Below are 15198 nucleotides of genomic sequence, written 5' to 3'. Positions count from 1 at the left end.
GGGGGGGGGGGGTTGTGTGGAACGTCCGGCTTCATTCTTCTGCGTTACATGCACGTGTCTTCATGTGAAGTTCGGAGGGTCACCGGGAGGCGTCAAACTCGCAGTCGCGTGGAAGCCACCCACACCCAGCCAGTTGATCAAAAATTGTAATTAAAAATGTGCTGTAATGTGGAGGGGGGTGGAAATGACTTACTGCCATTTGAACTTTAATGAAGCTCAGTACTATTTCATTGCAGAGATTTTCTGATATATTCTGTTGAGGAACTTCAAATCTTGGCTGTGGCACTTTTTTGCCCGACAACTTCCATAATTCACGGAAATTAAGACATCATTCGCTCTCTGCACCAGCTAGTCCTTCGGGAGCCAGGACTGCCCCTGGACCTGGTGGAGCCTGCCATGGAGCCTTTTCATCTAGAATCAGAATCACCCCTGCCACAAATCAAATCAGCAGGGATTCAAAGCCCGCATCCGGTATTTATTTTTGAGTGATTTAATGGGTTGTTTTCCATGGTGCTCCCTTTTGGAGTACATCAACTCCCCAGTCACCACCATTCATTTCTGACAATTCACACATTTTTACATCAAAAATGGAAAAATCTCCAGATACTAATTTTCTGGGAAAGAACCCTCAGATCCCCTGCTTGGTTTTGGAAAAGCTCCCTTTTTCTGAAGTGTTAAGGTTTGAAGTGCCAATCATCATTTTTCATTTTTTCATCACAGCTATGCAGTATAAAGTAGTTAAGTAACCAAAACTTATCATATTATGACATGTGAAACTTAATTAATATTCATAGATATATTCATCAAAAAAGAACGAAAGGAAGTGAATTTTTGTCAGAATTCTTCCCTTATGTTCAACCTTTTCCATCGATCACCCTCTCCAGCTCTGGCGCTAGAGCCTTGCTCAAGGGCAAAGGCAGGAGTGTGACCCTAACAAACATGTACATGTGTGGGATGCAGCCGCGAAGTCCAAACAAAACCCACGCGGCCATGAGGAGAACGCGTGAACGCCACACAGAAAGTAAACATTAAACATGGAGCCCTCATCACTGACCATGGCGTCGCTGCCCGTACGCAAGTATCAGCCAGCGCAGCCGTTGCCCGCGCGGTCGGAAATTAAACGGCAATCATTGTGAACGGAGCCTCATCTGCATGTAATGCTGTAAGGACGTTTTTGCCGAGGAAACGTACGGAGGATTTGCTCGCTGCCATTTCCGCGCGGCTGATACTTCATTATGTCGAGCGGCCTGTGAGAGCAGATCACATTTTCCGGGACAAATTACTTACGAAACAAAACGGCTCCTGCGCCGGAAAAAAAAAAAAAAAAAAGTATCATAATCATTACAGCGTGGAAGGAAACATCGGTGCAGTGATTGAGGTATGAGGAGGCAGAGATGTTATTATTAACTCACTCACATCCAATTTCCCGGGAATGGATTTTGACAAGGCCTCGTCATGAGCATTTCTCTCGCTTTCAAACGCCGTCGCTCCGGCGCTGCGTGAGCTGAGAAAATGTCTCATTGGTTTCTGTGGAGAGCCGGAAACCATGGGCGACCAGCTCCGACCCACATCTCTGCTGTGCGGAGATTTCTGTATCTGACTGGGCGTTCGGACGCATTACAGCGTTTTTCAACTCGTGTGACAAATTTCACAATCTTTTTTTTTTTTTTTTTTTTGACCTGTGCTGGTAATGGGCTATGCTGGACATACAGCACAGAGTATTTGTGACATTGCATCCAAGCCAGAGTTAATCTGAAAGTGGATTTTAAATTGTCAACCTGCAATGCCACTCTTCAATGATCATCAAGAACTGCTGCAATAACTCTGTCCTGTGGACGACCTGTGGGACGACCAGAGCACAGCTTTATTGTTACACAGAACCACCGTCAACCCTCCTCTTTGGAGAACTATTTTACCATGTTTGGGTCTATAAACAACTCATCATCATTACTACTCCAAGAGGGAGAATCACCACGGGTGAGACAAATAAATATAGAACCAAACAACATCTACATGGAAAAACATAAACATAGAAACAAACAATAACATGTAAACAGAAAAACAAACATAGAAACAAACAACAACATCTACATGGAAAAACATGAACATAGAAACAACAACATGTACATGGAAAAACATAAACATAGAAACAAACAATATGTACATGGAAAAAACAAACAGAAACAAACTACAATGTGTACGTGGAAAAACATAAACATAGAAAACAAATAACAACATGCACATGAAAAAACATAAACATAGAAAACAAACAACAAGTACTTGGAAAAACATAAACATAGAAACATCAGACGAGAACATGTATTGCAAAACGTGTACAAAACGTGATTATATAAATTGACGGAAATTGGAACAGCAATGACGGCACATGGCCTCTTCCTGTGACAGCTATGGCAGCAAAGGAGCGAAATGGTGAAGGACGTAATGGGGAGGGCACTCGGGGGCGTGTTTGAGGCGGATGCTGGCGGCTGGTTTCAGCACTCCGACCAGGAAAGCCCGGGTCGGATTCATGGTGGGATTGGCCGGAGGAATAGCTCGTCTGAAATGTAAACCTGGCCTCCCGGAAAGGCTGCGCGCCCTTTTTCTGCGCTCTCCCCGCCTTGCTTTCCCCTCGTTCCCCTCGTGGCTCGTCTCCTTCCTCCCGGCTCGGCCTTTCCTTCCTGCCGGGGTGGGAGGGGCGTCCTCCGACAGGGCCTCGTGAGGTGGTTAATTAAGGCTCCGCTCTCGGCTCGCTTGCTTTGGGTTTCGGCGCCACAGGTGGGGAGGCGAGGGGAGAAGCGCTTGTTTGCTTCTGGCTCTGGGAGTAATGAGACGTGATGTCGCCGCCGCCGGGCAGAGTGCACCTGACAGTACAGAGACATCATCCCGGGTCTGGATTAACACGGCGATGAGACTCCAACCGCCGCAGAGGAATGAGCCCTCTCATCATCCGGAATATGGCGGAGTGGTGTGTCACGTCTCTCTCCCGCTCTCATCTCCCACTTCTTTTCATTTTTCACGTGTCAGACTTTTCTCCTTTGCAGAGGTACATAAGGAGGCAGTTTGTCGCCGCCGTTCCCGTTTCTTTTTGCCGTTGCTCAGATCCGCCAAGAAGAGGGAACGTGCGAAAAACTGTTTTATTTTGTCCCCCCCCTCCAAATATTAATCTTTGAATGTGAGGTTTTTTTCTCCTCCGGAAATGTGCTGTCCCCTTTCAAGCACCTCACTCCATAGACCGGTTCATCACAGAGGAGACAGAACGCTCCGTTTTCTAATGGGTGAGGTGTCTTGGAACGTGTGGCGTCCCAAGAAAGTACCCATTGTATAATATAATTACTAACAGCCCATTGACAGGGGCCCCGGTGATAAGGGAGGTAGAATGCGAACTGTGAACCATAGATTGGAATCAGATGGGCGACGTTGTCTCTGGACAAGCATAAAAAGACACTCCCTCGTTCCATTCGGCAGAGAATATATCTGGCTCCTGTTCTCTCCCAGACAATCCATGGCAAGTCTGGTTTGATGCTGTTCTTAGTTTTAATAAATGTAATGTAATAATCAAGTTAGCATCGGCGGTTACTCCTTCTTCTTCAACACATCAAAATCATCAAGAAACTACCTGGGGGAATATAAGTCAAGGTCAAAGTGTTTTATTTGTCAAACGCACAGTAAACCAGGGTCATTCTGAGCATTGGGATTCCTGAGACAAGCAACAACGAGATAGTACGTATAGGATAAAAGTAAAAAAAGTTTGGAATATAGAATTGCGTATAGAAGTATGGAATTATTTCAAGTCCCAAATGAGAAAATATACATAAAATATTAAAATATTAAAATATTAAATTAAATGAGGGTGATGTACATTGAGCGAACATAGGAAGTTTTACTTGGAATTTACTTGGACCTTTGAGGACGTTCTGAAACAGAGAAAACCTCTCATAGTATCCGTGATGCCGCTGAAATAAATACTGCAGCAGGGTGTACTCACGGACTATCACTACACCGCCGACTGTATGTCAGTGTACTACCTCCCACCGGCCCAGCCCTAAGCCTGACTCTCTGTGAAGCAGCTGTTGTTCCGGAGCCCGAGGCCCAGTTTGCCTCCACCTTCCCTCCGACCTGGGTGGAGGAAGGGCAGACGCTCAGCCTGAGCTGCAGCTTCATCTCCGACCTGACGCCCCTCCAGCAAGACATGGCCTGGATCAGAGACGGTGAGCGATTGTTTTATTTATGTGATTTCAGAAATCTTTCCAAGAGTATTATCAGGGTCCAGCCCGTAGGGTTGAGAAAAACTGATTCAATTTAGATCCATATTTCGGAGACCAGCCGATGCATTTCACACCGAAATATGTGCATCCCAGTGAAAACTATCTTGAACACATACTTCACCAGAATCTATGAACACGGTTCGGGGCTCATTTAAAACGCTATTTCACAAGGATCTCGTGCTTTAAATTTAATCCAAATCAATCCACACATGGAGCGGAAATTTGTGAAAAATCGAACAACTTTGACCCAAAATATTCGGTATTCGGTATAAATGTGTGGTTAACTGACACATCACACGTGTCGTTCTAAAAATAATGAGATGAGATTCACAGTGAGACGCTTTATGACATCATATGACTGATGATAAATGTACAGATTGGGATTGAGAATGTGCAGCTGGACGGTGTCCAGTGTGCGGCGTGGACCCGGTCACTGTGTAGCGTTTCGACGTTACCAAACTGTGGATTTATGTGTATATTTATAAAGCTTCTTACGTGGTAGATGTCAGTAGATCTGTTAGATTGATATTTTAAATCCATGCTCCACATTACTTTCCCAGATTAATGAAAAATACAATAAAAAGTAATCCTTTAAAACGTTTCACTGGGCCCAGTCGAATCCTCTGAAGTGCGACTGAGTGATGCGTTCAAGATCCGTCGGAAAAATACAAGCCGTGCACTGGTATTTACTCACAGAATTTTTTTTTGTATGTCATGAAAACATAACTTACTGAAAACGTAATCCAAGGACAAAAACGAAAACAAATAAAAGACGTGCCCGACACGCCACGGCCACCCGGCACCGAGAGTGCAGCTCAATTTCCGCAGACAGCACGGTGAGCGCTAACAATGAGAAGTCCTGGTTTACAGGCAGACATGGACGGTTGTTTTAAAGACAGGAGGGTTGCGCTGTGTGGACTGCATGGTATAAAGAATGAAAATGTGCGTTCAAGAAAGCGATATGAGGTAAAAAATAACACGCATGTTGACATGAAGTATCACCGTGCAAACTAGTGAGCCCAACATGGCCGGGGGCAGTTGGTCTCCAGTCAGTACAAGTGACAGTATTGTGGCATTACTAATAAATAGTGACATATGGTAGTAATTGTAGTAAAAAAAAAGTGGGACGCAGTAACAGACATCGTCATTATATGGCGACCAGTATGAACACGAGTCAAAATATAGCAGTTAATATATTACTGCTGCTACTACAAAATTATTTATATTTACCACTAAAATGTATCAGGTGATCAGTAAAATATATCAATAAATTGAAGTGATATTGTGGTCATGACATTATTTCAAGAGTAGCGGTATTCAGACAGTAAAATTAAGGTGACTCTTTGTGAGTAGCACTCCTGTTGCTGCCCCGCCTCCAGGCGTCCAGCTCCATCCGTCCAGCTCGGTGGAGATCCAGTGCTCCGGCCGCTCCGCCTCCATCACAGCGAAGGGGATCCACAAGGAGCATGAGGGCGTCTACACGCTGCGCCTGAGGAGCGGCGACGGCTTCCTGGAGCACAGCACCTACGTCTACGTCCAAGGTCAGATCCCGAGGTTGACGTTCGCGTGCGCACAGAGCAACCCCGCTGTTCTAAATGTGAGTCAACGCCTGTTGTGCTCCAACTCAGCGTCAGACACAGAGAAGGAGCAGGTGGTTGGGCCTCCCCAGCGCCTGCGCAGCCCAGGTCCATGCCCGAGCAGCGTGATCACTTGGTTCATTTCATTTCATTTAACTCAAAGTGTTGATCCGTCAGATGATTTTGTAAAAGTAAACCCCCCCGTTGACCCTCTATTTAGCCGGCACCTCTAAAAAAAAGGGCCTCGCAATGCGGGTGCTCCTCTATATGGTGTTTCCATTGTTGGTGGCGGGGCCCGCCTTTCCCGGCAACGATGCCAAGTCAGCAAGTTGTCCCCGTGGATGAACCTGACAAAACCTTAGAGTCTCAGAGTTTTTTGCCCTTTGGAATGGAATTCTGGGACTTGTAATGTAATCCACCAAACACAGGTGATGGTATGTACTGCTACTTTAATTTAGGAGTCATGTCATGGTGTGACCTGCTGATTTCGTTTTGGTGGAACCCCCTTGCCAAGCGCCATATATATATATATATATATATATATATATATAGTCATTCGCTTATAACTATTACACATACATATAATAGTCATACAGGTATAGTCTGATACCATTCAGATTCCCAGATCAATTGAACAAACTGATTTGGAAGGCTGGCTCTGTGCTGGGGTGGGGCCTCTGGGGCCCCTAGAGCCGCCTGAGGAGAGGAGGATGTTGCACAAGCTGCTCAGCATCATGGACAGCACCGCACAGCCCCCTACACAACCTGCCGCTCGGACAACAGAGCGTCTGCAGCCCGAGGCTCCTTCAGTAAGGACATTACAGGAGCTCAGGAAAGGAAGCTCCTCCTCTGATGCCAACCTTCCATTTTAAAGCTTTACCCTTTCACTAAGTTAGATTCTATTTCTATTATATATTAAATTATTATTATTTCTATCTTTTTATTTATTTAGTTATTTTATATGTATAAAAACACACGTGTGTGTTTGTAAATGAAGTGTGTTTTGTCATGTATGTCATTGCTGCTGCAACACTGGAATTTCCCTTTAGGGAGGAAATGGCCTTTTGTGTCGTTCTCGATGTTCGATTGACCCCAAACTAATCCAGTCCCAATCCACACTGTCCAGCCACAGTAACAGATTGGGTTTTGTAGTAAATGGCTTGATTCATTATAGAAAGGCCGACTCCTTTCCAGGTCAGAGAAGTTGGCACGGGTGCTACCGACTGTTATTAAAAAAATTCTTAAAATTTCTTGTGAAGAGTGATTATTGACTTGGGAGTGAAGCAGATCACGTCTGCTGTGGAACACGTCATCCTCCCTGAAGGATGCATAACCTTGATAGTTGAGGAAGATCAACTTTACAAAGAATAATCAATTTGAGAAAGCAATTTAATCCAAGTACACAATGTGATGCCATTTAAATCGCTTGAAGGCCTCATTATTTTACATGATGGAAGATTGTTCCTAGACCTGTTTATTTTCAGCGGAATTACCCAGGCAGTTGTTGCTAAATGACATCATCAATCCACCGGCTTGCTTAATAGTTTCTCAAGATGTATGAAAAAGCCAGAAATGGGAGCGACGCCCTAGTCTGTCATCCTACGGACAGAGAGAGCGTCTGTTTATCTGCTTCGCCCCGTCCCTCTTGTCGCCCTCCCCAAACCCTCCACCCTGGTCAGACGCAGCATCGTTGGTGCCGGGGGCTCCCGCCTCCCCGCTGGCAGTACAGGTGTCTGACGTCAACAAGGACTACGTGTTCCTCACCTGGGAGCCCCCCAGTGCGGACGGAGCCGGCCCGGTGGAGGGCTACTACGTGGAGAGGTGAGCCCCACAGGTCGTGAGGGGTGAGGGGGACGGTGGTCGGTGGTCTGCAACACTGCAGAGGGGGGGGTCTGCCAATGTTTTGTGAAATTATTTTTTGTGAAATTTTTAAAGGTATTCCAGACCCCAAAAAAAAACAAAAAACCCAACCGTTCGCAGTAAAACAGCGGCCTTTTTTATTTTTGTTTCAGTAGTGAAGTAAAAATGAACCGACGCATTCAAAACCTCAGAATTTTCAGTAACGTGCCGTGCTGATGTGCTGAATTCAAATGAAAAACAGAATGTAAACGCTTTGTGTTATTGTACTGATATTAAACAGCCTGTAAAACCCTATTTCAAAAAGTTATTTTCAGTCTAGAACATATTGAGCGTAATCACCGGGTGCGTTGCATTGACATTTCACTGTATATATTTATGAACGAATGTGACAAGTAAACCCTTTGAATCTTGAAGCCTTAACAGCATTTTAAACCCTATTTCAGATTTGTGAAAGCTTTTTTCAATTTGTGAAAACAAGAAAAGGTTGCATTTCACTGTATTTTCTCCACAGTACACGATTAACGGAACTGAACTAAGGGAAATAAATGGAAAATAAAAGCACACAGGAAACGTGAGCATCATAGCTGAGTCTGACAAAAAGGTTGATAAGGCATTTTAAATGCATTATGAATACACTGCGTACGGAACGACACGTGAGCAAAGAGCAGACGGTCCAGACGTCACGAGCAGGCGTCTCCGGCAGGAAATGAGATCCAGGAAGTGAAGGTGGCGTCCGGCGGCGCCGTGCGCTTGGGTCACAGCAGGTGGACGGTGAACTTGGAAGTTGGTGAACTGAAGGCAGCGTAAACACTCCAGGTGTCCAGTTAATGCTGAGCCCAGTCAAGCCTCAGTTTAATGTTTTATATGAAAATAACACATTCTGTTAGTCTGCCTGCCTGTCTGTCTGTCTGTCTGTCTGTCTGTCTGCCTGCCTGTCTGTCTGTCTGTCTGTCTGTCTGCCTGTCTGCCTGTCTCTCTGCCTGTCTGTCTGTCTGTCTGTCTGTCTGTCTGTCTGTCTGTCTGTATCTATCTATGTACATATTTATCTATCCATCGAACATCCATCAAATTATCTCTCATTCTCTCTCTCTCTCTCTCTCTCTCTCTCTCTCTCTCTCTCTCTCTCTCTCTCCCTCCCTCCCCTCCACCAGGTGTACCCCTGGTGGTCCGTGGGTGCGTTGCAGTGAGAAGCTGCAGAGGTTCTGTTTCTTCCCAGTGTTTGGGCTGGAGGCAGGCACTGGTTTCCAGTTCAGGGTGAGCGCAAAGAACCTGGCGGGCGTCGGTCGCCCCTCCAAGGCCACGGAGCCCGTTTACACCCAGGACCCCCTGGAGCCCGGCAGGACCATGGGTGAGACACACACCCGTGTGTGTGTGTGTGTGTGTGTGTGTGTGTGTGTGTGTGTGTGTGTGTGTGTGTGTGTGTGTGTGTGTGTGTGTGTGTGTGTGTGTGTGTGTGTGTGTGTGTGTGTGTGTGTGTTTGTTTTTTCTCTGTACAGATTATATAGATCATTAAACAGATGAAGGGCAGGCAGAATGTTTGCTCAACACTGGCTGGATCTCTCTTTCTCTCTCTCTCTTTCTCTCTCTCTCTCTAACTCTCTCTCCCTCGCTCTCTCCCTGTGTATCTGGCTGGTTGGTGAACGCTGTCACCATCCTTTATGCTAATGTTGATCATGGACTCTCATGATAATATTATGTCTCTCATTTGTGCCTCTGCCTGTCTGTCTCCTCGCCCCCTCTGCCTGTCTGTCTCCTCGCCCCCTCTGCCTGTCTGTCTTCTCGCCCCCTCTCCTTCTCTCTGTTTTAGTCGTCAAAGCAGACAAAGGGAGGGATATCGTCATCACCAAAGATCAGCTGGAAGGTCCTTTTTTTATATTTTATAATAACCTGATGTATATTTTAAAAAATGACATCACCGTATAGAATGCTTTGATTTGAGCTCCATCGTTTGTCTGTAAAGCTCCCTCACCCCGGGCTGGTTGGAATGGCTTCAGTGTGTCGCTGCCTACAGACAGCTTAATGTGTCTTCATATTACAGTCGTTGTAATGGTAGGACCCATCAGCCCAATGGGACTGAATGAACGAATGAATGAATGAATGAATGAATGGAATGAGTGAGTGCATGAATATCCCCCGGCGGAGGCGAGGGCACATCGTAGCCTGGAGGGCGGAGAGGCGGGAGGAGATGCTTTCCGACGTCATGTCCACCGCCGCGTGACGGGTAGAGCGGTGCAGCAGGGTAAAGACCGCCGGGATGAGGCCTCGGGGGGGCCCGACCGCTCCTGTTCCGCTCCAACCCAATTTGCCGTCCATCCGCATCCCCGTGTTTTACCACCATCCAAATCCCCGGACAACAACAGCGAGAGAACAAAGCGCTTCGGCGAGCACCTCCTCCGACTCCAAGAAGGACCGGGGCCGAGCGCTGGACCCCGGCCTGCTTGGTGCCGGCCTGCTTTATCATTCAGTGGGAGGATTTGCTGAGAGACTCCGGCATCTCAAAAACCCCAACGGCGTCGGGCTGGCGAGGAGGGCTGCCGAGGATGAAACAGTGGCTGTGAATATTTCAACACTCGGCAGCAAGTTTGTTTTGGTCCAGTTTGGTGGTTTTCGTTCTCGCTGTGATGCTCATCGTCAGTGGCAGAAGAAGCTCCCAGAGCTTTAACTGAGGTGCAAGTAGGAATACGCACAAAATGACTCGAGTGAAAGTGTCAGGTTGTCAGCGTACCAGGTTGGCGTTTCTACTTAAGTGAAGAGTAAATAGGTACTACCTCTAGATATACTTAAACTATCAAAAGTAAAAGTACTTGTCATGTTCAGTCTATAATACTGCATTAAGTACTACTGTACTGTTCTTTCTGCAAATGAGTACTCAGCAAATCCTGATTTGTTTTGCTTTTGATAGATATAAATATAAATCCTGATTTGAAAAACTCGCATGGATATAAATCCATACTTTGAGAAAGTAAATGTATATAAATATAAATTCAGAAAAAAAAAAAAACAATTACAGTAACACAGCTGTGTTAGAAATGCAGGCGGCAGTTCCCCCACACGCCTCCCGAGCGGCGATCCCAGGAGCCTCCGACTCAGAGACACGGCCAGAGATGTTGCCAACGCATCGCTTTATTGAAGAGAGTGGACAGGTGGAACAAGCCGGGAGCAGATGAACACATGTCATGACAGAGGCTCTCCCCGTGTGTGTGTGTGTGTGTGTGTGGTTTTCATCACCGCAGGCTCAAAAAGTTCACATTTCACCCAGACCGGGGTTGCGTTGCACAGGTCCACCCACCCCTCGTCCATTTCCACCCTGCAGGGGAGGTCCGGGTGCCCCTGCCGCCCACGGACGTCCGGGCCGGAGAGCGGAGCGACAGCTTCGTGGTGCTGACCTGGAACGAACCGGATCCAAGAGGGAGAGAGGCGCTCAGCTACTACGTAGAACGGGTCAGATACAGATATATGCACTTACACACACACACGTACAGATATATGCACTTACACACACACATGCAGATATATGCACTCACACACACACACATACAGATATATGCACTTACACACACACACGTACAGATACACTGTATGCACTTACACACACACACGTACAGATATACTGTATGCACTTACACACACATGTACAGATATATGCACTTACACACACACGCTTACAGATGCATTTATACACACACACTAATGCACCCACACACTTACAGTTTATACACGCATACCCACATTTATATCCTACCAGGTCCTTGAGGTGCATGAAGTGCTTGAATTTCGTCCTTAGCAGCGGAATACCTTAAAGAAAAGCCCCTTTTGTGTTGAAGTGCTTGAAAAGTCCTTAAGAAAAATGTCATCATTGAAAACCTGTGATATTCCTCCTTGTTTCATTACACAAATCTTAACATGTAATAAAATGTAAATGGAGTGCAGCCTGGTTGGATATAGACGCTTAGAAAAGTGGGCGACTGGGCACCGGAGGGAGAGCGGGTCGTCCAGGAGTCAGAGGGTGGCTGGCTCGATCCCCCGTTCCTCCTGGCAGCACGTCCAAGTGTCCTTGAGCAAGACACTCAACCCTAGAGTGCTCTCCATGAGCTGGTGTGCACCTCGCACGGCTGTCGCTGCCATCGACGTGTGAATGTGTGTGTGAACGTGTGTGTGAACGTGTGTGTGAACGTGTGTGTGAACAGGTGAATGTGAGGCGTGTGTTGTTCAAGTTCAAGTTCAAGTTCAAGAGTAAAGCGCTTTGAGTGGTCGCAAAACTGGAAAAACGTTGTATAAAATGCGGTCCATTTAGACAATGATATATTTATAGAATATAGAATGACTGTATGTAAATATATAAATATATATATACTGTATATACATATATATATTTGAATATAAATGACATACAATGAGACTAAGATTATATTTTAATTAATTTTATTAATCACTAAAGATCACACTGAAAACTGATTTATATTTGTTTTGCGTGAAGACCTTGAAAATGAAAAAAACAGCCCGAATGAACCCTGTTAGATACACACACACACACACACACACTTAATCTGTATACACATACACTCATACACACTCGCACATAACCTTTTTTAACTTTGTGTAGACAGTGTGTACATACTTTGTGTCTTATCTCATTTTAATTACTCGTCTCTTTCACCGCTGCTGTTCTCTGCTGCTCTAACGCCTGAGTTTCCCAATGGGAACTAATAAGGTGTTATCTTATCTCCTCTTACACACACACTAACGGCCACACACACACACACACACACACACACACACACACACACACACACACACACACTCACTGAACACACACAACACAGTGTTTCTCCGGCATTTGGTCGATGAGTGAGTTGGTTGGAGTTGATGTGAAAACCTGTGTCTTCATTGAAGAAGCTTGGAGCATGAAGCTGGAAGCTTCAACGTTCATCTTCTTTATTCGGAGCTACCTGGCTCCCACCGGCGTCCTGCCCATTCAAGCTGGTGGGGGAGGCACATGCCCCACCCAATTTTCTGATTATTTCATAGATCACACCTCAAAAAGTCACATACCCCTCCCTTTCCCTACAGTGTTGGTTTTTTCCAAAAGCGGGTGGATGAAAGGGGTTCGTAAGGGCAGCTACGCCCCGAGTCGGCTTGCCATACGACACTCTGGGCTTCGAAAGTGGAAACGGTCACGCTTCTGGCTCCCAAAGCCGTGGAGCGTCTCACACGGATTCATCCCGCCTCCGTCCGGCGCAAAGATTCTTCCTCTCTGGAAAAACAACAGCTCGGGCGTGCCGGGGCGGAGCTGGGTGAACGAGATGTTTGCAACTCACCAAGAAACCCAGAGAACGTCCTGCGTTGGCCTTTGAGGCTGAACCACAGTTTCAAATGACGCCAAAATGCGCCTTTTGTTTTCTGCGCAAACCGGGTCTTCACATCCAGGCGGCTGAAGGTGTAACGAGCCGATCAGGTTTTACTCTGTTTACGGCGCAGATATCACAAGCTTTAATAATCCTTTAAACTCCAGATGGATCCAGCGAGCGGGCGGCCGGCGCGGAGCGGTGCGGTGCGGTGCAGTGCGGTGCGGAGCGTGGTCTTTGTTCTGCAGTGTATGAAGCGGTAACGGTGGTTAATGTTAGTCTGGTTCCCAATTCTATTTTGTCTTAGGGTTGCCATCGAGTCCCGAAGGTGAAAAAGGCGAAATATCAGGATCCTCAATCAAAATTATAAGCACTTTATGCAGCTCTGGCCTCATACACACACACACACACACACACACACACACAGACGCACACATGCATGCACACGCACACACTCGCACACACGTATGCACACACGCATGCATGCACACACACACATACACACACACACACACACACACACACACACACAGTCTGAATGAAGAACACTGAATATGATATGGAATGAGGAAATAAAGTTTGCCCAAAATGAAATAAGATGCAACAGGAAGTTGAAGGCTTCTTAGACTGAGCACCAGGACATACTGTGTTTTCAGGGCTATTGAAACACACTTGGTCAAAATGGCCGCCTGTTGGTTAGCAGACCAGCGATCACCAAGCCGCCACCACGCCACGCGCTCACGCTGCTTGTTTGTATTTATTTGCTCCATCCACTTCTCCGCCTCCATCTCTCTCTGTTTTACCTCATCGAACCAGCTGTGCACACAAATTGGATAATGGACTTCATTTTAAGGAATACACGATAAACATCCAACCCCACCCCATAATGGACCATGGTAATAGACTGATGGTGTGCCTCCTGCTGCTCCACCCTCAGTCTCTGGCGGGGCAGAACAGCTGGCATCTGGCCAGCATGGGGGTGGTGGTGAACTCCCCGCGCTTCCCGGTGTTCGACCTGGTCAAGGGCGTGCCGTACCGCTTCAGGGTGCGCTCCATCAATAAGTACGGAGTCAGCGATCCTTCGCAAGCAAGCCCGCCCGTCTGCCTGGGGGAGCCGCCGGGTGAGTACGGGGTCAGGGTGAGGGCCTGGGAAGCCCGGCGATACCGCCTGAATGGACAAATACATTTGATTTGTCCGGGGCTCATTTTGTAAACCCAAACGTCGATAAATGACATTGTTAGTTTCGATTTAACACGTGCTTCTACAACTCGGACGGAATGGATTTGAGAGGAAGTGATACCAGTTAAACACATGGGGTAATGGGTAGGACCTCACGATTCAATTTCTAAAAGATTGCATGGAAGAAATTCAGTCTAATACAGAAATTAAATATTTTTCATCCCTCTTTATTTGGAAATTTAGTCCAATCTTCACCACATTTAACTCTGACCTCTTCGCATTTAACTTGCTCAATATTATACTATAATATAAGACATTTTATTATTATTATTATTATTGCTATTATTATTATTATTATTGCTATTATTATTATTAATAATAATAATAATAATTATTATTATTATTATTATTATTATTCCATCCAGCCATCCATTATCTACACCGCTTATCCTCATGGGGTCACGGGGGGGCTGGAGCCAATCCCAGCTGTCATTGGGCGAGGGGCTATTATTATTATTATTATTATTTTTATTATTATTGTTGTTGTTGTTGTTTTTGTTATTGTTATTAATATTGTTATTATTGATAATAATAATAATAATTGTATTGTTGTTATTATTATTATTATTATTGGTGTAGTAAGTAACCCTCAAATGCATGGTGTTTTCACAAGGCATTTAAACCCTCTCATGTCCACATACATGTACTTGTTTTTGGTCAGCCCTTCCCAGCGCGCCCCACTCAGTTCTGGCCTTCAGAGACACAGACAGCTCAGTGCTGCTGCAGTGGCAGGAGCCCGCTAGGAAGGACGACGTCCTGGGCTACTACCTGTACTACAGCCTGGCCGGCACACAGGACTGGAAGACCGTCAACAACAAGCCCGTCACCAAAACCAGGTACAGCTCAAAATGAAGAACAAAAGACAAAACTAAAATGTGGCTGTGCTTCCTCCGCAGCGACTAACGAACGGA

The 15198-nt window shown here is 46.0% G+C and overlaps 1 protein-coding gene across 1 annotated transcript in view; it reads left to right on the top strand.

The window, feature by feature from the left end:
• Positions 1–15198, top strand: part of myom3 (myomesin 3) — a 77230-nt gene that overhangs the window by 36332 nt on the left and 25700 nt on the right. The window contains exons 9-16 of the mRNA XM_080005275.1: positions 4068–4208; positions 5645–5806; positions 7522–7663; positions 8854–9050; positions 9510–9563; positions 11016–11143; positions 13985–14168; positions 14949–15123. Coding sequence (XP_079861401.1) covers positions 4068–4208; positions 5645–5806; positions 7522–7663; positions 8854–9050; positions 9510–9563; positions 11016–11143; positions 13985–14168; positions 14949–15123 — 1183 coding nt within the window. The remainder of the gene's footprint in view (positions 1–4067; positions 4209–5644; positions 5807–7521; positions 7664–8853; positions 9051–9509; positions 9564–11015; positions 11144–13984; positions 14169–14948; positions 15124–15198) is intronic.

This window comes from Zeus faber, assembly GCF_960531495.2.
Source record: "Zeus faber genome assembly, chromosome: 8".
Lineage (NCBI taxonomy): Eukaryota > Metazoa > Chordata > Actinopteri > Zeiformes > Zeidae > Zeus > Zeus faber.
The sequence above is the reverse complement of the archived record's forward strand: the minus strand, read 5'-3'. Positions and strand labels throughout refer to the sequence as shown.